The sequence below is a fragment of the Phaethon aethereus genome (assembly GCF_964289735.1).
Source record: "Phaethon aethereus genome assembly, chromosome: 1".
Classification (NCBI taxonomy): Eukaryota; Metazoa; Chordata; class Aves; order Phaethontiformes; family Phaethontidae; genus Phaethon; species Phaethon aethereus.
In genome coordinates this window covers 26,076,097-26,103,297 of record NC_138575.1, presented here as the reverse complement: position 1 = coordinate 26,103,297, position 27,201 = coordinate 26,076,097, and the positions used below count along the sequence as shown (strand labels likewise).

The window sequence follows — 27,201 nt, the reverse complement described above, 5'->3', positions numbered from 1 at the left end:
TTCTGGGACTACCTATAGTTTCCCCATGCGGTGAGTGCGTGTTGGCGTCCCTCTATATCAGTTCCACCGCAAGGAAAAGAATAAAGTATTGCTATTTTTAACGGAATCCATCACAAAAGAAAAACAGTTGACACTGACCCGCCACACACAAGTGTTCCCCAAGGTAAAACAAAGTTTGATGGTTACAGTACGTCGCGTACAGACCGCGCTAAAACCGAAAACCAAACGGGTGCAAATTAAGCCTTTTCACGTCTAAAGCCTTTAATCACATGTAATAGAAATGACAAGTGACCCTCTAAAGCAGCGCTCCCGGCCTTCCTGTAATGCATGCGAGCGATTTGGCTAAGTAAGTGTGCCAGCCCCGAAGGTGAACTGCAGCAATCTCGTCTAATCTAATGAGTCCGCCTGCGAGGGGACCCGGCGGTGTCCTCGGCTCCGAAGGGCCCTTGGTGAAAGTGGCTGGGAGGGGCCAGCGGCAGCCGGAGCCATGAATGACACTTTCGCATTTGTGCCTTTCCCAGTTCAACAAATGTTTAGCCCCATTGCTGCTAAATGAACGCCTTGCGCTCTTTGGCTCGGGGAAGCTATTTATTTTTAAGATTCCTGAATAGGATCAGGAGCAATTAGCTTTCTTTTGTTGTTGTTGTTGTTGTTTCTATTTTCTTCCCGTGTATTGGGAGCTAACCTGGAGCAAAGGAAAGGGCTGAGCGGGCGCCTTGTGTCGCTGCATTCCTGGCACCGGAGCACGCCGGGCTCGCCTCGACGGCGGGGAGAAGGTGTCCACCATCAACGGGCGGCCAGAGCGGGAGCCGGGACAAACCCTCCCTCCCTCGTGGCGAGGTCCGTTTCGGTGTGCCGCTGTCGGGAAAGAGGGAGCAGCCAAGTGAAAAACATGAAAATAAGAACAAAACCGGGAGTCATGCCCGGTGGCTGACGCTGCTGCACGGCGCCCGGTGAGGGCTCCCCGCCGCCCCTGGCTGCTCGCCCACCCGGGTACGGACACAGGGGACAACTGAGCAGCCCTCCGGAAGGGACAATATTGCCCCAGAGGTCAAAAACTTTGAGGTTGGTTTGTTTGGTGGGGTTTTTTGTTTGTTTTGTGAGGATGTGTTGGGGTTTTTTAAAGTCTCTAGTAGAGCAAAAGGCGCTTTGGGGGAGCCCGGTCGGGAGCTGCGCTGGGCATCCCGGGCCGGCCGAGGTGTCCCCGCGGGTCCCACGGGCGTCCCGAGCTCCTTCGCTTTGGCACTCAGGGAGTTCGGCTGCCCCGCTGCGGGACGCTCTCCGGCTGCTGCCGTGCGGCTCCCGCTCTCCGCCACCCGCGCCTTTGCCCTTAGTCAAACGTTGGGTTCAAAACCCCTTCGGAAGATGCAAAACGGGTGCTCTCACCCGCAACCCACCCTATAGCCTCACACCCCCTCCCCGGCATTGCTGTGTCCCTCGCGGGGCCGCACTCCACGAGTGTGCTGAGGCTTTAAAACACGGAAATTAAGATGTAAAAAGGCAGACGGTGCTTCCACGCCCGCGGGGTTTTGCTGGCGGCGTGGGTGCCTGGCTCCGAAGCTGTCACACAGATACTCACTGGCCTTCTCAAGCTTGACCTTGGTTCACGGTTTCACAAATCTAGTTGCTAAGAAAATATAGGAATTAATAAGAAATGGAATGACCTTTGGAGTGCTGTCATTGCTGTACCTGCCTTCCTGTCATGTCTGCTTGTGCTGCCTAATAATAACGACTGAGCAGATACTTTGTGTCTGCATTAGTTTCTCTGAAATCACAAACATTTTGTAATTGCTTCATGGTTACATCATTTTTGTTGTTTTTTACTATTTCGTTACTCATCTCGATCTTTCTGACAGACATGTCTTCCAAGTGCTGCATACAGACGAAATTGTATAGCAAAGTGCTTGACATATGGGCTGTACATGTATCATGAAATTTTAGTAACTCGGACCCACTTCAAGCCACAAAAATTCTTTTTTTTTTTTTTTAAAAGATGGTGTCAGGGCATAGAAAGGGTTGACTGCTCGTGACTCCCTAGCAGGGCCCCACCAGCCGGGGATGGTCTCACCACCCCCAGCCGGGGAGCAGGGCAGGCTGGGGTGGGGCGAGAGCCAGTGGTAACCCAAAGTCCAGAGCAGTTTGTGATGAACAGGCAGGTCTGAAGTCAACCCATGGGTCAGGGTCTGGATCAACAGGGCCCATAAGCAAGCACAGACACGGCTGTAGCCGAGCCAGAAACCATCACTCCTACTCCACTGCTGGTGAGCTGAGGTGGAGTCACTGGGCAGCAGCTGTGTCTGGGGGTCCCAGGTGAGGCCAGTCAGGACCATGATGGGCTATGAGTCCTCTTGAGGCTCTGGCAGGTGAAATTGCTGTAGCCTACTCTGTCCAAATCAGTAGGGAGAGTTGTTTGCCTTACCAGGGAACCCTTCTCAGTGTGGGGATAACTTGAGACAGACGACAAGCCCACAGGGTAGGTGAGTGTAAATCATATGTTTCCCACAGGGCTTTTGGCAGATAGGTTACTGCCAAGCCAGTCTCTGCTGAAGGAGGGCTGGACCCATCACCTCCTGGCCTGAGCTGGTGACAGCCACTTCTGTCCCAGTGTTTCTAGGTCCCACTCCAGGCCTCTACACTTAGTTAGTGACTTGCTAGGGTCAGTGTCCAGTTTTGATATCACTTCCTGCCCTTGTGTCATCTCAGAACCTTAAAAATCTCCTAATGCCTTCTTCTCGGGAGAGCCCTGCATGGAGCTGGCATGCCCCTGCACTGGGAGGCCATCAGTGACACCTGCCTTCACCCGTTTACAGCTGGTCCCTCCACAGGCACCTCCACTGGGTTGCAGGGAGGCAAAGATGGTGGGAAAGGGCAAGCAGGGGGTTGTTTGCAGAGATCAGCTCCCTCTGGGCCTGACCAGCACGGATCTCTCTGCTTCGTTGGGTTTGGGAGCTGGGTGTCACATTGGGCAGCCTGGCTTTCTCCGTACCCCGCTGCCTGCCACCGCCAGGCTGGGGCTGAGGCTGCAGCTCCTGGCCCGGCAGGCTACTCCTTGCTGAGCCTGGGTTTCGACCAAAGCCCCCCCTGGCCCTTCAGATGCCATCAACTTCCATGCACTGGCTCGACTAGGACAAGAGATGGGAAAAGGGTATATAAAAATAATTCTTTTACTGCTATCAAAACTTGAACCAGCAAACCCATCTGAGAGCCTGAGAATGGTGGAAAACACTGCTGAGGCTCCCTGTGCTCCCTCCAGCCCGGAGCTGGTCAGGTGAAGGCAAAGCGACGGAGGGGAGCGTGCTGCGTGCGTCCTGCCTGCCCCTCTGGCCGCCCTGCTGCTCCCCAAACACACATGGCACTGCAGCTGCAGGCGTCCCGGGGCGCGGGTGGCCCTCCCGGCCTCCCCAGGCACCTCTGGGCGAGCACTCAGTCAGGGCACGAAGAGCTGAGAATGGTCTTCCTCACCAGCTTCTCGTGTCTTCCTTTTTGCCGAATTCACCTCAGCTCACGTGCAGAGGAGGAGGCTGGTTTGCTGCAGGGAAGAACTGCCACTTTGGGTTTCTCCCTAGACAGCTAGGAAGAAGCGTAACTTGCCCTTCCCTGCCTGGCCGAGCTTCCAAGTGTGCTGAAATGCACTTTCCTTGCAGCTCTCGTTCTCAGCTCCTGCATCCCCGTGTCCTTGCGACCGACCCCTGAAGTCCTACGGTCTGTTCTTGCAGGGAAACGTCACGCCAGCCTCGTAAACCCTCAACAGTCCATCAGCGAAGCCCTTCAAGTATATGGCTCAACAAGGAGCTCAGCAACCTTCCTTACTTCTTTGGGTATCATCTGTGTTCCTTCTGATTTTGTCTACACAAACGCAGGAATTAGTCATGTTCCCGCCAAAGGAAAAAAAAAAAAAGAAAAAGCTGCATTTTTCAGAAGTTGTGCAAGTTTTGACTGACGAAAATTCAAATTCTTTCCAGCTGATATTGAGGGCATTAAAAAACCGGGCAGTGGGCACTCTGTTCATCTGCCAGTGAGGGGTTTTTGTTTGCTTTTTTTTCTTTATCAAGGCATCGTGTCCTTGGATATTTATTTTCTATATATATCCGTTCTACGAAATAAATATATTCACAATAAAACACTATATAAACTAAACACAACAACCTTTCAACAACTTTCAACACTTTGTTCTTGTGAGGAATCATACAACAGTTCAAATGGTTTGAAATACTGAAAACATCTTTTAATTGCAGAATTCTATACAAACTCAGATAGATACAGAAGTGGTCACGACAAAATGTGTTCTTATTGCCTGAAATTTTTCACAGAAATAGAAACATTGATGGCAAGCTTACTGACATCCAACGTGATGAGATATCTTTAAACTTGCAAAATGAACAGACACAACAACGCTCCTAAGTAGTTTGTATGTGTTTGACTGTCCTTGAAGTCCTACTATATATATACCAACCTTAAAATACAAAGAACCAAGATTAAAATTTTTAATGCACATCACATAATAATGTAAAATTAAGCACAGAAAAAGGTAAACAAAGTGTAATCCTGAAAATACACTATTTTTTTACCTAGGGCACTGACTTATTCCAAGAATGATTTCCTGTATAGTTGGGTTTTAAGTGAGGCACAAATTCTGTTTTCTGCACAGGACATCAATATCTGATGGAGATACAAGAACGAATGGTAATGAATGGAAGGGAAAGAAACGTAATCACAAGTGGAACTCAAACTCCATGCCGGTGTTCTTGCAGCCCTAAGCAAAGCTATACATTAAAATATGCTACAAGCATTGTTCTCAGAAAGTCCTTGGCACTTATCCTCTGATAATCTTACTTTCATTTTTTTTAAAAAATGGAGCAAATTACATTTCTGCACCTATATCATAAGGCAAAACTATAAATGCAACTACAAGGACAAGTTACCAAAAGAATCCCAAGCGAAAGATAACCCCACCCTCAGACCATCACCCCCAAACTCCAAATGCTTGGTGAAAAAATATCATCCTTCCTCCTCATCACTGTCTTTCATAGTAATGCCCTGAAGTCCTCCCGCATCCGTGACTGAGACTGTGGCCTCCTCTACGGTCAGACGGCTGTGAACGGTATCGTAGGTTTTACTGTTCAGCGTTCCCTCCAGCACGCCTTGCAACCTGAAGTCTCGGTAGGTTTTCTGCGGCAGAAATAAAACATCCTGAATCGGACTCGAGCAATTCTGAGCAGTCTTCCACTACACACTGGCCATTCCCAGCCTGCCAGAGGAACAGCTGTGTTCCCCCTGCGGTTAGGGACCTATCATCTAGAGTTTGCTAAAGATTTTGTGGTCTTAGTTTCTGGGCTGCATGAGATTTCTATAAGCTCTAGAGAGTCTACAAGCCACACTTTGATGGTCATTCCTTTAGGAGATTGTGTTTTGTACTACATTTCTATAACTTTACACTGATTTCTCAGTAACTTCCATTTGTCACATTTATTCAATAAGAAAACAACAAAGAATTTGGCTACAGGTAGTTCTGTCTTTTCATTCACAGAAAATATAAATGTCTGACTCCCCATGATTTTGTTTGCATTTATATGCCAAATGTGGAAAAATAAAATAGATTTTAGATTGCGATCTCTATTCTATAATGTAAACATTTCTCAGATGACTACTTCAGTCAATTTACATTCTAAGTCATCCACATTTCGACTCACATCTACATCTCTCTTTATTTTTCTTTCCCTTGAGAAAGTTTTGTTTCCCTGGTATCCAGCCTTCCTACGAGCCAGCAGATATCACTTTCTCCTTTGACTTTCTATCAACTAAGAGTTCTGAGCAGAATTGTTTTATTCATTGATGCTGTGTTCAAGTGTAAAATATGTAAAATCACCTACTCTACCTTCTTTATTTTTAACTTGTAACACATTTGAAATAATCCTGCCTGAAGTTAGCCTAAAAAGCTTAAGAAGGACAAGTTGATCTAGCTAGTTTCTTATTTTGTGTACACTGTTACTATGAGTTCCCAATGTTTATGGAAGAGACTACAGAAAAAAGAAAATGGAAAATAATTAAAGGCTATCAATCAGGCCTGTTCTTCTGCCAGAGGAGACCGCGCACAACCCTTAGAGAAAGAAAAGAGAAAAGAGCTGATCTTGTTTCACCCAATACTTCAGAGAATTGCAAAAGACACCTCTCAAAATGGGTTACATTCATCTGGGAGAATTTTTTCTGCCGCTATCTATGATGATTATTTAAACCTTGCCTGAATCACAGCAACTGAGATTTGACTTTCATAGCTTCAGAGTCAATAGATGCAGCTTATGTTTTGCTCACACAGTCCTGCGAGCACCCTGCCTGGTCTTTTTCAAGTGGCACCATTGCATTCCCTTTTTATAACATTGTGTATTCAATTTCATTTAATGCTGTTAACAGGTCCTACAGAAATTTCTTTCAGTTTTACATTGTATTCCTCTCATTCTCAGACCAGCACTCGGGTTCAGTCCTTGCTCTTCTCTTGACATACTTCTGCAGTATAGTAATGTTCACTTCCAAGCTTAATTTTTAATTTCTCCCTAACTTTCCTCTTGGTCCTTGACCCTTCTTTAGTCATGTCCCTCTGCACGTGTTTTGCACATCTAACGATACCTTTATGCCTTCATCCTTCAGATTTGGCTTTAATGGGAACAAGCAATGTTTTCTTCTGCTGGTCATTCTTAATAACGCCACTACCTTTGCTGCATCCAAGCATAAAAGAATCATCTATTTCTTACTCATCCCACATCCCTTAAAAATGACTCTCTACTTCTTTTTTGGAATATTTCCAAGAGATGACAGGGGCAACACAGCCCCCCAGTTTTTCCAAAAGCAGAGAAGTCCCTCCATTCACCCTAGTGTTTGGAGGAACCGTGCCTTCCCACGTGCCTCTCCCCTGCTGGGCTGTGACAGTGAAAGATTCTTATGATACTCTACTTGAACCGTTGTTTCTTATTTCCCAGCAGCCTCCTGTTGGATGAGTTCCTGTTTTCCAGTTCTGCCATCTTCACCCACCAAACCACAGGTGGACAAGGTTTTCTGTCTTCCAGTACATTGACCGGTACCCCTACTGACATCATCTTCTTCAATCTTCCGTATCCACAGAAGGTGCCACGGAATAACACACTTGGAATTTATGTGCGAAGCAAATCAGGTGTACGGGCACTGGAAGGCTACCGCCATAACCAGTGCGTTCCCATCACCACCAGGAGCCTACTGCTTTTGAACACGACTAATCCGTGTGCCAGGCTGTAGTAGGAAGGCTGGCTGACAAGTGCTGCTCCTTCACCCAAGCTTCAGTTTTGTAACAGCCTCTTCCTTTAATCTCCTGGGTGATATCTAACTGGTATAATTTAGTCTGCCCATTCTTAGATCTCACTGGGCACAGTTTTTAGATCCTATAACACCTTTTTTCCCCCAGAGGATGATTACCTTCACTTGAGAAGAGGTTTGAACCTTTCACAAGAGCCATTCATTTCAACCAGTTAGCAAACTGCTTCTACCACTTTGGCACATAATATCATGAAGAGCCAAATCCTGTTCCTAGAGAAAGCAGTTAAGGGCAAAAATAGCAAAGCTAAGCTAAGTTCAGGGAGCCATGATGACAGCATTATGATGACTGTTTTCTTGCCTCTCTCTCTTTTTTCCTTTTAACTACTGAATCCTGAAAGTTGCAGTTGCAATTCTAGTGTCCATGTGTTAAAATGTAAAAAGACTTTATAGTCTTGCAGGAACTTCATGAGAAAATATTTTGAAGAAATCAAGGTCACCATCGACAACAGGTGCTTCTTATTCCACATTTATACAGATAACAAAAATGTTCAGAGTTAGACAAGACAGAATTAAAAGGAATACAATCTGAAATGCCTTTCTGTCTTTTGCCTAAGGGTATTAACTGAGATCTGAAAGGGAGCTTAGAAGAAATTTTCTTTTATGGTAGGTTAACCCATAATTGCCTATTGCAAGGTATTTTACACTTTGCTCAGAAGCATTTGACATTGGCCAGTGTAAATGACTGAGGACTGGACTGGAGGGACTAGTTTTCTATTGATACTTTTCCCAGAGTATGAGAGATTAGAAAATGTTAACTAATATATTGAATATTGTTTTCCAGTTGAACTTAGTAATCACATGCACATAAGAAAGTTACTTTTTAGGAGAGTGGGGAAAAATGGAGAAAGAATGCTTTTGTGATTATTAAGGTAAAACAAAAAAAATCAGCAATATGGCAATAATTTATTAGGAAAATCATATAACATTGCTGTACGGATAGCAGTAATCTGCTAAAATTCCTTGGAACAATTATAACCGTCACTGAGTCCAGAATGGATGACAATTACTAGTGCATATATAATTGAAGGTTTTAATAAATAGTTTTTCTTCTCAAATTTGCAGCTGCTGTGGAAAAACCCCAGAACTACATAAGCTTGCAGCTGTATTCAAAATTTTTTAACTTTTAGGAAATTATCCATATTAATACTTCATCACTTTTCTCTCTTTACTATGCAGTCTAACTCAAACACGGTTTATTTACCTTCACTATCTTGATGAGAGTCTTCAGCTGGTAGATGTGAAGCTGAAGGTCTAATCTATCAGCCAACCACATGCATATGACTTTCATGGAGCTGCTATACCATTGCTGAAAAGAAGGATAAAAAAACCAAAAACAAACCACTAAACAACCCTGCAGTATTCATTTAACAGATTTGGTAATGAGAGGTAACAAAACACTTTGAAATGATCACAGATCAGCACTTGAAGTCGACAATGATATAATTTCCTGTTAAGAGAATTGCATGGGTCAGTAGGAAATCAAATAACTTGACCTAGACTGTTCTTTACACGGATTAGCAACTGCCATTTTATCTTTCAGTTACAATATTTTCAAGCAAAATAGCGTTATGCACGTTGTTATCTGTCAGTAAGAATGGATATTAAATACACAATTACAGGAGAGAACTGACAGCTAAAATAGCAAGGGAAAAAACACAGGTGGGCCGTCTTGAGGGAGATTTTCCAACACCTAGATTTTCCAATCCAAGCAGGAAAACAGTATCAAACGTAGAATATGGAATGTCTCGCTTTTTTTCTTTTAAATAACTTCTTTAGTAAGTAAAAAATTTCAGAAATCTGTGGAAACTATATTTAAGTATGACCGAAACACCACTCCACCCCTCCCAAAATAAACACGCTAAGGTTTTGTTTTACGTCGATTACTAATTATAATTACAGCCTACCTTATTGCCTTTTTGCGTCTTGGGCATGGGTATATTTTCACTCAAAACTGTGCAAATGGATGGGGTAAGAATAAGCTCTCTGCTGTTGGTGTCTATGTTACCGTAAAAAAATGCTCAGATCCAAACAGCTACTGTAATAGTTCTTTCACATTAACTAGATTAAAAGAGATTTTACTAAACATAGTTGTAGCACTTTTCCTCCCCCTCCTGTAAAATACCATCCAGATGTCACTTAGTCAAACTGTAAAAAGGAAGGCTTTTTTTTCATTTTAGCAGGAAGAGATTAAAAGAGTTTGTGTCGTAGCTCCGTTTCTAGTCTCTTTCCCCACAGGGAAGAGGCTTAAATTCTCTTCTAATGTAATTTCCTATGTCTTTACAAAATACACAGATATGCAAAGAGAGGAAACATTGTGCGTATTTGAAAACGCAGCATGTTAGGCAAGGTATACATCGTGAAGTAATTCAAAGGAAGCATCTAACATGTCTCACGAGCCAGCTCTACACTAACGCATGAAAGAAAATATATATTGAAAAAATGAAGACAAATTACTGGCTACTGGCTGTAACAAAAGACGAAAATAGAATTATTTAATCAAAATGTAAGGTCTCTGGCAAAAGCTTTAAATACATGCAATAATTATAGATTAATACTTTTTCCTTACAGGAAACAGTCTCATTTCATTGTAATTACCAGTTTTAAGGTAAGTTTGAAATAAGAAAGAGGATTTTCATATAATAATGACTTCCATTTCTGTTGTTTAATGTGCTAAAATGTATTTTAATTATAAATCATAAATTACTTCCACATTTTTTAGTTTCTCCTACTAATTTACTATTTTACAGGAGTGAACAAGCACACCACACAAAATGCAGAGAGCTGCACGTTTCATAAAAGTAGTTTGATTTATTCAATAAAACATAGGGCTGATTTGGTATCCATAAAATACTGGGGTTTTATCACTGCATGACATTCTTATACCATTTACATTATTTCACCCCAAACATGCATGCTGCTTTTGATTTCCTTTACAAGAACCTGTAAAATATTTTTAATGTGACAGAGTTGTTACGAAGTGGCAGCTGTAAACTGTATGACAGGTGTTGGATGTATACAGATGTCTAGAAAATAAAATACAGTTGAACTTATTAACTCGGGGAACTCTATCGATCTATTAAACATAAAAATCCATAAGCCAAGCACCCTACCTGGAATATCTATTGTTATTTGCAATAAGATGAGCCCAATTATCATATTAACCCTCAGACTCTACAGCTGTTAATCTTTAACATAATCATGGTAGAAAGAATGATTTTAGTAGTGAAGTTTTCTCAAAACTTATATTCTTCCATAAAAAAAAGCCCCAATCCAATAACACATTCACAATGTATTTGGTTTGTAGCAAAGTAGAAAACAGAAGGGGCTCAAACTTGCTCACAGGAACAAACTACAGACAGGATTGAAAATTCTGCGATCGGTTTCCCCATGCGACACCACTGAATGGTGCCAGATCACTGAGAATAGACCCAGTCCCAGTTTTCTGGCAAAACATGTGCTTTAAAGCCCAGTCACATAACTTAATTAAGATGGATGCAATAAAAATTAGACTCGCCATACATATCGGTGATATGCTTACACGAGCTGAAAACAAAGTTAAGAAATTGCAGGGAATTAATTTTGCTACTCAAATTTCTGAAAGAAAACAATATAATATGTTTTCCTGACTAGTTTTAGTATGTTAAACTTTCAGTAGAAATGTTTAATTCGGTGATTGTGAAATGATATTATGGTACCTGTTCCTCTATCAACAGACATTGTTCAGAAAAAATACAGCTGCTATTATATTAGAAAAAGATGTAGTCTTATTTTGAATTGTCACAGTGTTTTTAATAGCAAACGCATCCAGTATATTTTCAGAGTCCTCCCAGAGGTACTTGTGGATAGCAGTCCTGTTCATGATTTGCCTTATAGCCACCAGTTTTGAGAACTTCGTATAGGCTGAAGCTGCATAAACATAAATCTGCTGGACTTTGTAAGAAGAAAAGCAAGTATTTCCCTATCGCTTCTTTTGGAGCCTGTTAAAGTGCACAGCACTGCAAAAGCCTCTCAGAGGTGGAATCCAAGGCCACACATTTTGACAACCATGAGTGTGTTATAGAGGCAGGGATGAATCTACTGTGACTTATGGGAATCTATCGCAAACTCACAAGCTTCAGCTAATAGATAACAGTCTTGAGATTACACCGTTTTAAAGTAATAATAATTTAAAAAAAAATCCTTCTAACTAGTTTTAAGAAAAAGTCACTTTCCCTCTACTAACAATAGCACTGAAAGGACAACGTGACTCTCGCAGATGTCAACGATACCGTATTAGTGCCATACTCTTTGCTGTCGTCTATGGAAGAATAAAGCAGTAAGTGTTTACTATATATTTTTTTCACATCAGCACACAACAGCAGCCAACCACTTTAACAAAAATATGTTTGCCTCCCCGTTTCCCCCCTCTTCTTATTCGTAGCTCATCCAGCTCCTGTAAGGGCATGCATTACTCACTTCATTTTCCTGAGATACCTCTTTTAAAGTAAAAAATAAGAGAAAAGGAAAGGCTAGGGTTGACTCTGTGAGACCCCTGTATTTATTCACACTTATTGTGCATGACTGTAGACTGGTAAATCATATTAGCAGCCCATCTCCCCATCAAGCTGCTACTTGCTTTCCAGCCCTGGGAAGGTTCAACAAATCAACAGGAGCACGGAAAACAGAACATCAGTCTAATCTAGTGTTTAAGGTGAAGTTTTCAAACCCAATCTAAGAAGATCTTTAGAGCAAGCAACAAGCTGAAGGGCTCAGAAGGTGGTATTGACAATGAAAGAGTGTTGAAATATTGAGAAGCGCAGCACTTGTGCATTTTTAATAACAAGGGGGTCAACAAGGACACAGCTCCCTCAGTGCCAATAGTTGCCACACCAGGGCTATAAACGCTCTCAGTTCATCAGATTTCTTAAACAGTTCATCAGCTTTCTTAAACACCCTAAACCCCCTCAGCGGACCTTTAGTCTTAAATTAACAAACCAAAGCAATGAAAGAGGGTGCAGCCTGAATGGCCAGCATTGATCCCCAACGGGGCTCGGTGCGGCTACAGGCCATGAAAAACTCGCTCCATTGTCGGGAGGAATTGACAAACCTCCTCGCCTAAATAGTCCAGCTGAGGCGGCTGGAGGCACGCAGCTGTAAAGGGCTCCCCTCGCCCCGCTCCCAGCGCTCACAATGCGCCAGGCATGAGCTCTTTGTCAGGCCCAGACTCTGCAATTTTCTAACAAGGATTAAAGTTGTTTCTCGGCAGGGCCGGTGAAAAGCGATTTAGCAACATACCGTCCTTTCTTCGGGCGAGTTAAAGAGAAGTAGTTAAGGAATTTCATTATTCTGCTGACCGGTGGAAATACAAAACAAATATATTAAATATTCACCATCTCTCTGGGTGCCTGAGCTATAACATTTGCAGAACGGTTCAATTAAATATAACACTTACTGGCTGAAAGCAAGCACTTCAGATGTATTTTTGAAGTTTTATAAAAAGGTGCAGCTGTTTGCCACCTGGAAGGAGGCTCAATACATACTAATACACAACGCTTCAGTCCTCTAGGGCTGGTGTCCCTAACGCCGGAGATGCAAGACCCGTCGAGTTTCTGTACGTTGCCTGCTCTGGATAAATGGGCACTGTCGAAATGCTTTTTCTGCTGAATATGGCAGGGGGAACAGCTTTTCTAGGAACTGCATTTTATCTTCCTACCAAAGCCTTTATCACACTATCGATCAGGAATCGAGCAGACGACAATGGGATGTTTCTACTTCCTCCAGCTCTACTTTTCCTACGAGGAACAGTATCAGAAAGTTCTCGCTGAAGAGATTGTACATCAAAGGCAGCATCAGCTAAAATGCTTAAGAAATACTATGAGCATGTTAAATACTAAGTGCTAAAATGCCTCGTTTTTATTAAAAGGCAATGTTATTACATTGTCTCAAGATTTTGGTAGCTAGCATTACTAGTGTGCCAAGGAACCTTTAGAACATTTAAAAAAAAAGTTAAATGATGAAAGAATAAGTAAGTTACTCCTTGAAAATGAAAACAACAAAAGTTAGAAAAAAGCTCCTGATTTAAGTTTTGTAACTTATTTCCCTCTTTGTAATACGAATAATCATACTGACCTCCTTTGGTGAATGTTAACGGTAATGAGGGAACCAAGTATTATTTGTAGTGTCTGTGGAAATACTCTGAGGTTCTGAAGTTATAGCTGTATTTTCAAGTTTAGGTATAGACATCACCCACTTAAATGAGGATTTTTACCTGAGCAGCGAAGAGTTCATACACTCTTCTGAAGGCTGGAAAGCCTTGTAACTCTTAAAAAAAACAAATCTGGGAAGGATTTCTCAGCCTGGGGCCACCATGATACATCACAAGGTCATCTGCATCTTTTAAATACACACAAACACCAAAATAAGAAATCAAATCAGAATAAGTAATTAAGATTCAAAATATCTTTATAGTTCTGCAGAAATTATAAATATTTAGTTGCAAACTAAAAGCAATAATGAAGTAACTTTGCATAAGGTGTTTATGCTTTTCCCTCAGGTTTAGGTAGCCTTTTGATTAAGAAAGCCTGAGACACCTTTGAAGGTTGAGGCAACTGTAGGTAGACATAGACAAAAAAAATCATGTATCAGCACCTAGAGATTTGGTTTGTACTCTCTTCCGGCCTTACCATTCTGATTCCTGACATAGGCGATTTATGAACTGGTCAAAATATCAATTTCTTCTGCTAGAGGGAGACCAGAACTTGTTGACTAGTGATGTAGTGCCCTCCTACCACACCCTGCTGTATCTTCAGTCCTGTGGGAGGAACAAATTCTCTCTCCAGTGACTTTTCTTTTCTAGATTGTGCTGGTCATAGATGCGGATCAGTCTGTGAGGCACATTCAGTTGCATTTCCAGCGAGAAAAACTGTGTCAGTGACCAGGAAAATGAAGGAACAGAAGCTCGGAAAACCTCAGCGAAAGCTCCCATCTCACTATCAGCTACACGTGGCTTCATGGTGACAGCCACTGCCCTTCCGCGACACGTCATCCAACCCCACAAGGATGGGGTTTCTCATCTTACATAGCCTCACAGTGCTGCCACATAAAACGTTGAGCTAGGTTTGACTCTGGGCACCCGAGTTTACAGTGTCATCCCTGAAAAAATATTCTCACTAAAATCCAGAATTTTGCTTCTGTGGGAAGCCTGGGCAAAGGTGGATTTTTGTGTGTGTGTGTCTCAGTGCTATTGCTGTGAATCAACAGAGCATTTCGTATTATCAAGATGTGCTTCTATGACAGAGACAGTAAGATTCAGCTGGCACAAATGGTCAGTTAGCTGGCCTCTGACTGTAGAAATAGAAATTATACCATCTCTAGAAAGAATAAAATTTTCCAGTACACTTTGTAGCCTGGATATTCTTACAGTTACCTTAATGCTTCTGGCTGTCTAGTTTTTGTCAAGATAGTAACTTTTCTGTCTAGAACATCAAATAAGTTCACATTATTTCTCTGAAAAATGAAAAAAATTCTCCACCTTTTGATTCAAAGCACTGCTATGAGCAGAGAAATTTTTTTATGTGGCATAAATTTAATAGCAAAATGAATATGGCGGGAAACAGCTGACATTACAACTGTGCCGAGAGTCAGCATTGCGTCTCCATTTTATGGGCACTGATCAAGCACTACTTCACCTACGTGTACACTTCCTGTATATTTATTGTATTAGGACACATTCTTTTATTATTTAAAACATGTAAAATATTTGTATTTGTATTGATTGTAAATATTAAACTGAAAGGGTACTTTAATGTACTTTAGCTTTCATCCAATAATAGTATATAGCCTTTAATATGCAGATAACAGACCTGGAAGGCTTGGGAACTTACTTTGGCATCTTCTTAAATGTTCATAAAGTCCAAGGAGAATAATACTGGGTTTGGGGGTCACTGTGATGCTGCTACATATATTCCTTTTGCAATTTTTTTTCCCCTAGGAATTTTAATTTAAGAAAAATTGAAAGAAATTAAGATTAAACTAAGCACAAGTGGAAAATCCATGGAGTTAGCCTTGTTGGAACCACGGAGTTTGCAGGCAGCACAAAAAAATGAAGCCTTTTCCCTACACTGGAAATCAGATGTTTAAAAACCCTTGATCCGGAAAATGCAAATGCTCAAATCAGTATTAACTCCAATACGAAAAAACTCTATTTATGTCTGCTCCCCATTTTGCTTCAGTTCCTTCCCACATTTTCATTCAAGAACCTGTCCAAAAGTCCCCCCGTTGCTGTATCACTCATTTCTGGTATAATGTTTCCAAGCCCCGTGTTCTCTCACGTGCTCCTACTTGGCACGGAGCCCCTGACACATACCTCTTCCACCCCACCAGTGTCTTACGCTTCTAATGCTTGGCACCACTTATCAAGGCATCTTCCTGGAAACGTCTCAGGCTTTCATCCAGCTTCCATGCTTTGCTTCTTCCTCTAGGCCTGAAATGCTAAGCCAAATTTTGAACTTTGGCTTGGGAATGTGCAAAAATGTTCACAGCCTAAATTACAGCTACATGTACTGAGAAACCACATCCTACTGTCTGCTTCAACACTCATACCTCTTGTGATAAAGGGATCAGGACCAAGATTTCTTTAGCTTGGTCATTTCAAATTACAAACTCTGTTTGGGTACAAACCGCATCTTTACTTTTATTATTTTTCTTCCGCCTTTCTTTTTTTTTCTTTTTTTGTGTGTGTATGTGATTGTAGCAGATTTCTTAACTTGCCTCTTGCACCCTTGCTTGGCCGGGAAGAAGGGTTTTCTTCCTTCCAGTGGGATTCTTCCTGTGGTTTTCTGCCTTTTTTGTGCCATTACTCCAATGAACCTCTCGGAGAGCTCAAGAAACATTTTGTTTTTCTTAAGAATGACTAATTGATGAAACAAACACTTTAGTCTCTAGTCAGTCTCTTCCCTGCCCATTTGAATGAAGGATTCCCACTGTTGCTCCCAAAGCAATCAGGAGAAAAGAGAAAGGAGCTTAACAGAAAGAGGAACCCAACGCTGACAGAAAGACCTCGTTCAGCAGGACTTATGATGATGAAAAAGGGATGAGATATTTTGGTGATACAAGGAAAGAAATTAGGCAGACTAGTTTTCAGAAATCAGTAATGAGAAAAGAAGAGAGAACGGGGCTCATTTAAAAGCACATTAAGCATCTTTGAAACTTCTACGCAAAAAGGATGTTGCTGTCAGATGACAACATCTAATGTATGAAAAGATTATCTTTTAGGAAGAAAGTAAATTTTTCGTATTTTAGGCTTATAATTAGAAGCTGGTTAGTTGCTATGAATCTGCTGCCAATTCACAAATAAATACGCACTTTTAATACAAAAGATACAGTACTCATCTCTCCCTGCATTGTATACTAGATTGCTAAACAGCAATTTACAATATTTATGCTACTTTGTAATGTTTGTGACCTTCATTTTTTTTCTGGCTTCTTCACATATGGTAGATGCGCTGGGAAACTGGAAGTTTGCAAAATTGGACGTGCACAACTTCCTTCCATATCTAGACATATGTAATGTTGCTGTTCTTATTTTATACACTAGGTACTAACATAATCCTCACGACCGTGAGAGACTAACAGCACAAACAGCTTCCCTACTCCACTCCGGGTACGCAGTGCATCTGTGAACAGTACTTCTATAGGTTATTCTGGTGCTAAAACTCTCCGGAGCAAACGCTGTCAGTCTTGCTACGCTGCGTGTTGTGTTGCAATTTGGGTCTATCAAGGCACAGAATGGGGAACATCACTTGAGTGACCTTGAAATGAAAGCCAGCTTGGATCCTTAAAATAAACAAATGAACATAATGCGAAATGACCAAGTTGTTACTCATTATAACACTAGCCTCTTGCTATCAGGCTCTAGTTTTACAAAGTCTACGAACGCACTTAGCTGCACAAATGCCAAGCGCTCCTCCTAAGCGCATGCGTAACATTAGTGAGGTTAAAGGTCCAGGTTCACTCTGCCTGTAAGGCAAGTAACTGAGATGCCTATGTCTGCTTTTGCCCAGTCATCCCGGGCTCCCCAGGGACTCCTTGGAGTGAGGCATCGGCAAAGGGGAGGTGGCAGAGTCTTCCTGTGAGGTGCAGCTCTCCCTTAAAGGGTGTATATTCTTAATCTCTGCACCATCACCCAAAGTGAGGTGGACCCAAGTTGGGCCAAAGTCTGTGTTGTGACTTTTACACTCACAGTAGTAGCTCTTGTCCCAAAGTCTTCTATTTAGACTCCCTGCTCCAGGTGGAATGAGGTCAAGTACAGATTTTAATTAGAGTATTTAAAACATCCTGGGTTCCTCTGGGCGAATATTTACAGGCAGCTCATTTCTTTCCACCTCAGCAATCTTGACTCGTCATCCGCTTACTCTGTACGTTATTGTAGTGGCATAGGACAGGGCTGGATGCAGCTGTGAAGTTGAGAGGGAGCTGCACAGTGGTGTAGCCACTCCTCTCCCACGCCGCATCGACTGGGTAACACACTGAGCAGCGCTACTGTGGAGCAGAGGTCCAGCCTCCTGCCCCCCTCTTGCTCCTCTCCTCCCCTCATCTCTCTAAAGAAAGTGTCCTTGGACTGGGCAGGTGCCTGGTTTGCTCCGTTCCATCTTGGACCCTCCTGCCCGTGTGCACTCTTTCAGCTATGCAGATTTTACAGCTGCGTTGCCTTTTTTTTTTTTTTTGAGCTGATTTTTGTATTAATTATTTGTACTGTTTTTTTCTTGCACATTGTACACACTTTTAGTACAGTGTGAGTACAAAGGATAGTCAATGCTGAGTAAATTAAGAAAATATATGATGAAACACTTGAAAATTATTTAAAGGAAATCATCTCTATGTAGGTCAACACTTTTGCAAATTTAAATCGGCACTAGAGCTTCAGTTCCCCGTGATCAAACACGTTAAGAAGCAATTTCCAATGATGAATCACTGATTTTGTCAGAGCACTCTGCAGCATCCTCACCTGGTACTATTTTGATTTACAACCTAGCAACCTCTTGCTGTTACTCCAGACTCATTATAGTAAAACTAGATTATTCTTATGCTTTCTGGTACTATTCTTCTTGTTACATGATCAACAATGCGGTCATGTGTCTATTTGCGAACACTTATACAGAGTTTTGCTTGATTTTCCTTTTTAAACTAAGCTTGACCCAAGTGAAATGCAAGTATAAATATCAAACCCACAAGTAAGGTTTGAGAAACCACAAGGTTCTCCTGCTGTTTATATGTGTGTGAATTACAGTACATCAAGAAATCAATATTCTCTAGATGATGCTTCTGCCTGGCACTTCATGGTGAACAAACATTAGATAAGACAATATAAATGGTACAATCCTTATTGATTTCTCTTGACTGCGTAGAATGTGAAAGCTGCAGCCACAGTTAACACTTACTGACAGACTCATCTAAAGTTTCACTGCTATTTTATATTTTTATAGTTGTCCACGCTCAATTGATTCCCTTAAGTTGCTAGACACATTTCAAGGCATCTAGATAAGAAAAAAAAATGCAGTGCTTGGAATGAGATGCTGCTACTTTGTGCCTTGCAGGATAAAAAGATTAAAGGACTAAATAGTGCCTGGATGTTGGAAGGCATTCTCTTTTATTTGATAGAATTGTTATTGTTTTTAGTGAATGGATACTGTGAGTGATGGATAGGTGCATTTAACTAAGTTAAATAAATGAACGAACAGTATAGACCAGAAAAGTCTATAGGGAAGCTCCCAATGTTATAGCCCCTCCCCAAACAAACAAGCAAAAAACCCTCGTAGTTCTACCCCAATTGATAAAATTCCCTCAGAAGAAAAACCAGATTGGCTTTAAATTCTTGAGGGTTTTTTGGGTTTTGTTGGGGTTTTTTTTGCATTTGTCTTCCTCTTTTGACTCATGATGCTCATTCTAAATTGCCTTTTTATAGCGATTTATACATTGTTCTTTTTTTCAAAAAAGTGAACTTCTCACACAAGTCAGGGAAATTAGGGGATAGGACAGCACAAGGAATTCTGAGTATCAGGATATGAGATTTAGTGCCCTGAAAAATAATTCTCTATTTCCCTTTTAAACCCAAAGAGCTCTTTTAGCAAGATAGCAGAATATCTATTTTATAGTTTCTTACTCTCCCACTGGGAAGATTTAAATAATATGATTGAATTAGTGGGAAAAAGGTGGCAGACACCCATTCCATGAATACTAAATGCAGACTGGACTATGGGATACCTAATGGCTTGAGGAAACCCCTTTTGTATCTTTTTGGGCTGCTTGATACCCAGCAAGATGGAAATTCAGAAATTAAAAATGGCATAAAAAATGAAGAAGTGTGGAAATGTATCATATCAAACCCAGCCATTTTGTTATGGTTTCCTCTCGAGAAAACATTCTCAGCTATAGTGTAAAACAGCTTACAAATTGCTGAATATTCTGATCCTGAAGCAGCAAACTCTGAAGCACATGCTTCGCTTTAAGTGTTGTCCTATTGATTTCAACAGTACTGAGCTTTGCTGGATTCATAGCAGCATAATCAGCACCCTCCAGGAGTAGGAACTCCTTTTCTCAGCATATTCCAGAAAAAAAGATCGAAGAAAATGTACATACTATGTGAAACCAGATGGAGGTTATGTTTTTCAGCTTTCAAATGAACTGTTTAACTTTTATAGAGATTTCTATCCAAAAATTGTGGTGAATCTCTACCTGAAAACATCAGGAATAATTTAGTGAACTTTGAAAATACTTTGAACAGTATATTTGCAAGATATTGCTTTCATTTTGCAGAATAGTTTCATATATTTGAACATGTTAATATAATACACTTTTTCAGTCCACATTTGGTGACACTGCCTGCAGTTTTCTCAAAAATTCTTTCTTTTACCAAAAAAGACAGGACAAACTGTTTTAAAATGACAGGAATGTCTTTAGATCAAGAAAAACTGCACAGTGGTTCTCATATGAAGAGCTTTCTATTTTCCCTATAAAATATTAGGCATAATTAAAGATGAGTTAAGACCGGTGAAAATCTAAAGAGCATCGGCAAATCTGAGCACTGCTCAGCTTTTCAATTGCTTTTCTACTTCTCAGTTCTTTTAAATGGTTTTCTATGGCAGGAACATTTTTCTTAATTAGTCACAGCTAATTAGTGTTCTGGCATAGACAAGTAATCAGAAATGTCAGAGCTGCAAGGCTACATCTCCCTAATCCTTTGATAATAATTTAGCCTCCTGGGAGGGCCTCAAGCTGCGGTAAGTAGTGGCTGACAATAAGGCAAAATTAGGTGGGCAGCAGACCATTAGGATAGAAAAATAAAAAGCACTACCAAATCCTGCTGAGCACCATCAGGCAACTAACTACACTGCCAGATGAGGTGCCTGTTTAAGCCTGTGTTGTTAATTAGCTGATTCTACCAGACCTGCCACATATGCCCAGGTGCATCATGCAAAGATGTGTATTTCTGGGTTTGCGCCAAAGGACAATTTTGCACTGTGATCAAATTTCAAGAATCTGAGCAAGAAGCCCACATATTTCTTGAAGATTATTCTGAGCTATCAAAGAAATAAGAAGATCAACAAGCTACACTCCATTTTTGTTGAGTCTCTAAGTAATTAGGCACGGTCCTCTCATGTTTCTCAGAGGTTAATACAAACACAGCTTTTGATTCAAATGTGGACTTTAACCAGTCCTACCTAGTCTCAACTTGCTGAAGTTGCCTTGGCATATAATCTAGATCAAAAAGCAGACCTTTTGTCAAATCACACACTTGCAGGTAATTACATAACACTGAAAGTGAAGATTACTTATTAAAATGAATGTGACAGGAAGCAAATTGAGAACAAGAAAAAAAATCACAAATGAAGTTTTCTAGAAAAACATTGTTGAATACTAAATACTACAGTAATGGTGCTTTTGAGGTAGACATGGACAGAACAAGGAGTTGGTACTACAGAAAACTCACATTTAAAGTAAGCATCCCTCTTAGCTGTGTAACACCAGCTGAAGATTAAGTCGCTTGCCAGGGAGAAGCATTTTCAGATTTTCAACACATTTTTGTAAAAGGTCAGAAAACTTATGGAAATGATGTAACTGAATAAAGCATTTCCTAAAAATGTACTTGCAGATAGGACAGCAAACAGAAATGAATCAGATGAGTACTTCATATCTCCATTTAGGCATAGAATGAAGTACATGACATAATAATCTTTGGAGAATAATTACTACCTCAAATAAACTCAAGTACATCATTGAAGTTAAATCATCCATCTCTGCTACTAATGGAAAAGGAAAATAATGGTTGTGATACCGGAACACTACTAGCATTTAATTCACATTCCAAACAAAATACAAGCACTTTTTTGACAAAAAAAAAGAGTATCACATTACATCTGAACTTTTGAAATACAAAAGCCAAAAGCAGTTAACGTAAATCTGGAGCGCTTAAGCATTTATACTATTCGTAAAGACGTTCAGTCTTTCTGCGCCCCAAAGAAAGTTGTATGAGTTCCCTGCCATTAACAACCCTGACGCTGCTTGTTGAATCGTTACCCTGCGCGAGGCCACGACCCCGAGGACGTTCTCCTAACAGGAGCAGTCCCTGTGAAGTCAACAGGACTACTCAGTCACACCACACCAGTTTAACACCCGTAAGAGATGGATGATCAGGGCCAAAGCCAACATCTGCTAACAGGTGCCATCTTGTAGAAGATGATAGCAAAGGGACCTGTTTGCCAGTGCCGACCTTTCCAGGAAGCGCACTCTGACTACTTGATTGTGTTTATGGTAGACTTGTGCACAGGTTTCCCAGAAATTAGAGCCTAAAAAAATCAAAAAACCTTGAAGTTGTATCCACGGTAGAACAGCGATGTGTTAGAACTGTTCTCTTAAATCATTCCTTACTTCTCAAAGCATCAATCAATTATTACATAAAGATTTCATTACATATATGGTCTTAATAGAACTAGAATGGTACATCTGTTTTTCACAATGGACTCAACACAAATATAACCTATAATACGATGGTTTTAATAGCAAATAAATCAGGATTATTTTGAAGGCAAAACATTTGCAACAAAATTTTTGCTGTGTTCAGCCAAGAATATCCATATTTCACATGCAATTAGCAGGTACAAGAAGGTGAGAATTCACCCAAGTGGCACTTAGGAACTTTGGATTACTACGGAAAGTAACTATTGCATCGATGTTTTACATAGTGTTTTACGCAAAATGACTTATCTTTTTTAAGCTGGTTTGTCAGCAAAATCCAGTTTTGTTTTAAAGGAAACAGTTTTTAATTTGTAAGTCTAATGTCATTTAAAATGTTCAAGAATAGCGAGACATATTAGTCTCATCTTAAAAATGCAGGTAGAAACGCTAGTCTAAGTCTAGTCAATGATGCTAACCTGGCATATTTATGGATACAGCACTGCTTTATTGACGTCAACAGTATCACTGGCATTGATTTTGATAGTGTGGAACCAGACTCCATGGGAATTTTATAGTTGGGTATTTTTTACATCTATCACTTTTGTGATCAGATACACAGCACTGTTCTTTGACAGGCTGCACAAATGTTTGTACAGCATCCATCAAGCAGATTATCATTATAAATATGAGGGGCCTTATTAATAAGTAATATTTAAGATTTATTCTAGGTTTGTGTAATTCTATTTAATTATTTATTTTTCCCATTCACCAACTGCTACTCTTACAGTCTTTTGCTGAAAATCAGTATTTTTCAAACACTGGTTAAAAAAAATAATTAAAGCACAAATTTATTTTGAAAACATTTTACTAAACTATTTAAAAAAAATGAGTTATTGGTCTAAGTGATTACACTTTAAAAAAGTGTCAGGGGGTGATGCTTTTAATCATAACTAAAAACTGTAATAATTAAACAAACACAGGAGTGTTTGTCTTCATGATTTAGTTGTTATACATTGAATCTACCTGAGTGACTGCAGCATTACTGGTCAAAAAGAGTTTGCTTTATTTGAATTTATTAGAGAAACTTGTCCCAGTGTAACTTCATTGTCTTAGTTTACTTCAGTGGAGTATGGGACTGGAAGGAATCACATGGATCATTCACTGAATTAAGCCGATGGAAATCATGAATGTGGAGCAGTCATTTAGCCCAGAGCTACTGCAGACCAGCCACATGTACAACGCATTACAAAACCTTTCTAGTGCCCTTTAAGATCTGTTTGTTTGTTTTTAACACCACAGACAAGCAAGCATGCAAACAACCAAAACCCCTCGACTATAAGCATGAGAGTAGGAGACGGATACCCTGAGTTCCTGCAACAGGAAGGAATTAGAGAAGATAAAATTCCCAGCTGATCGTAGGAAGAAGACCATGTCCCACACCACAAAGGAAGACAAAAAGTCCTAAGTGTCTCTGACAAACTGACCAAGCAAAAGCTCTTTGTGACTCCAAATCTGGTGATTTAATGTTTAGAACAAGAAGGCACACACTGACCTGGGAGAGACCAGTGCTACCCGGAGCCCCAAGCTGTATTGTTCTGCATGCTGTCTGTCCTCCTTCCGGAGGGGGTGAAGAACGAAATGTACCCAGAAGCAAAGTTATTTAGAAAAAAGGAAAGAAAAAAATAACCACCCTGGTCCTGCTGCATGATCAGCAAAGGTACTGAGGCATAGGATTTAAACGGTTTAAAACCGGTGCAGAAAAACTAGCAGCCCAGCCTTCTTTCAAAGTCCCCTGGAGATTTGAGCCTTTGTCATATGTAAGGATTCGTATCAGAAGCTTAAATTCCATTCTCCCGATTTTGCACATTTTGTATAGCATGGCAGTGCTTTCCCAGGCTTATCAAGCACCATAAAACAATGTACATTTTTTGTCTCACTAGTTTGAGACTTCTCAGATAGATAGAAAGTTTTCCAACTTCTGGCCTTAGCATACTGTGACCCACTGGCAGACATTTCTACTTGTATCAATACTATTCTTAAACTTAAATGGTCTTCTTTGAGATGTACATTACTTCAATATGATAGACATCCTGTTCTCTTGGTCATTGTAATAGCTGTTAGTATATAGCAGCCCTGAATCAAGTCAATGAAATCTGTACATAGTTTGTAATTATACATTTTTTTAAATTAAAATAGCACCCGAGGCCTGATCTTGTCTATATTTATAACTAAGACTTCTAGTATACAGAACAGTCTGGGGTTTTTTTGGTTATTCTGGATAAGGTGCTTCCCTGGCTGAAGCACGGATGTGCACTCTTCCTATTTCACTTGGCTGATAATTTCTTATCTGATACAAATACTATGCATTTTAAGGGGAAATCACCAGTCATCTACAGTTGTAGCAAGTTGAATGGCTTGAAGTATATTTACATAAAAGCTTCAACATATTTTATTCTACTACTGAAATATAACTTGATAGAATTGAATTTATAAACATTACCTAGGTTTTATTATATCACTAATTAAAAAAACCCTTCAAACAATCATGAGTAAAATCTTCCTCAGTTATACTGTTCTAAATCTCAGGAAAGGTGAGTTAACACAGTGAGATGCCTTTGTTTTAAATTTCTGCATGCTATGAGCTTACAGATTTGTTAGTGCATTTATCTGATTCTGTCCAGCTGCTTATACCTCCTAGTGCGATGTCATGTAGAAATGTGATATCACCATAAATAAAGAAAAATAAAGATACAAATAGATACTCGATACACAGAATACTTACCATGTGTATCTTTTTTCCTTCCTTGCAGCTACAAGCATTGGCCATGACAGCATATGATGCATACTACCGAGTAAAAGGGGACACGAATGGTTTTGCGTCTCAAAGACAAGTGCTATGTCATGGCTTGCATCCACATAGATGTTTTCTTGGGCTGAAATGCTTGATTGCTGAAATGAAACTTGGAGGAGGTCCTTGTCCATGACAACTCAACTGTACTGAGGCTCTGTCACTGGGCCAGTGCTAGCTGGCCTAACCCAAAATCATGCCAGGAACCACACTGATGACTTAATGGTATGGATGATCACTTGCTAGTTCTCAGGCCTGTGCCCAGGCCAGGTCCAGTTTACTGCTATGGACATAGCCTAAGGCTTCGTCCAATCCCACTACATCAACAAAGTCAATGTGGTCTTTCCAGTGAGAGTTAGCCGTGGCCTTAGGAACATAATTTTATCAACATTCAGAAAATTACAACATAAGCAAAAATAACCCCAAAGAAAAACAAAAAATAGAAACTTGAAAATGAAACATATGCTTGCAGATTCAGTGCAAAAGCAAACTGAAGCAGAAGTTGCTAATACGGTTTTAATACTTTGTGAAGGTGCCAGCTGGATGGATGATAATTTTTCTACCCCTGCAGGGCATCAAAGCTTTTATAAAATCATTCTTTTCACACATATTAGCACTTAGCTTATTAAAACAGATGATACTTTTTTTTGTAAAGCTGCCTGGGAGTGTCTGGAAATGCAAAATCTGAGAGATAAGTCTCATTTTGACCACCCAGTCTAACAAACAACAAACACTGACATGACATACCATGGCTGAGAGTCTATGTTATGGGACCTTTTGCAACTGCCACAACTGTAGTGTCACAGTAAAGGCTGTGAATTGCTGTTATGAAAACATTTGCTGTAACTTGCATAATTAAATGAAACTGCCAGCAAAGCTTTCTAAAATACTTAGGAGATGACACACAAATAAATACATTTCAAAGTGTGTATTATGTTCCAGAATTTGTTTTGTAATGAATTGCACTGCACAGTGCCAGAGATGACTTCTTCCTCTGTTCAAATTCCTGCATAATTATAAGTGACTGACATCATTGTCATGTATATTGATCCGAGTTTATAATAAAATAAATTTTAATTTAATTGTATTTTACATGTGAAGTACATTGAATTTATACAAAAGATACAATTTCACCTGCCTACAGCTTCTCAGAATGGGTGGTCAGAGCTTGAACGAGCAGAAATATGCCCAAGAGAGTTGCTAGTGGCCTTACAGGAGAGCCTTGCATGTGGAAAATTTTGGTAGGGTAGGTGATTGTTTCTAGCAAAAAAAGGAGGAATCAGGGCAAAGGAATGAGTGGAGGGAGGCTGCAGAAGCCAGTGTAGAAGCTGAGGGAAATCCCTGTGAAGATACAGGCTGGCTAGCAATGTGCGGGTCTATGAGGATGAGCAAGAGAATTATTCTGAATTTGCAGAAGCGGGATCAAAATTTTGGAAACAAGCATGACAATTCAATAAATATTCGGTCAACTTTAAGATCTTACAAGGCTTAAATTAAAAATACCATAAAACAAAATTCTAAAAGTCACTCCATGAAAGTACCAGTCAAACCTGTAGATGCACCTGGCATAACTGGCCTCTTTCTGTATAAGAGCAGGCAGTGATACGTACAAGTTCTTTATTTAGGGAAATTAACTCTGCACTGGAGTCCACAAGCCACACCAATCCAATTTTTTCCATTAACACATTCAAAATCAAAAGATGGAATAAAATTGGACTACTCACAATGGAAAGATGACTATTTCAAGTAATAACCTTCTACCAATTTTATTTATGCCTTCTAGCACTTAAAATTTTCGTGCAGAAAACGTTTAAAGAAAGGTCACCCTTGATAGCTGAAGATTATAAATAAAAAGCAAAAGCAAAAATGATCAACAGGGAAGAAATCTGAATGGCTTGCTGAATATCATCAAAATGCAGCTTCTCCATTCTGATGTAGTGATACTAGCAAGTTTTGCAAGGGTAGGTACTTACATCAAATAACTTCTCTATGTACATTTCCTCATTGACCTTTTCTCGAAGGATATCCTGGTTTTGTCGAACAAACATAATGTAGGTATCTGCTAGATCCATCCCTGGTTT

General features: G+C 40.4%; 1 protein-coding gene across 6 annotated transcripts in view; it reads right to left on the bottom strand.

The window, feature by feature from the left end:
* Positions 1–4,998: 4,998 nt before the first annotated feature.
* CADPS2 (calcium dependent secretion activator 2) overlaps positions 4,999–27,201 on the bottom strand; it is a gene marked incomplete at both ends in the record, with an annotated part of 316,192 nt that continues 293,989 nt past the window's right edge. For all 6 annotated transcript variants that reach the window (XM_082013854.1, XM_082013857.1, XM_082013855.1 and 3 more), the window contains 3 exons: positions 4,999–5,169; positions 8,543–8,647; positions 27,094–27,201. In XM_082013854.1, coding sequence (XP_081869980.1) covers positions 4,999–5,169; positions 8,543–8,647; positions 27,094–27,201 — 384 coding nt within the window. The remainder of the gene's footprint in view (positions 5,170–8,542; positions 8,648–27,093) is intronic.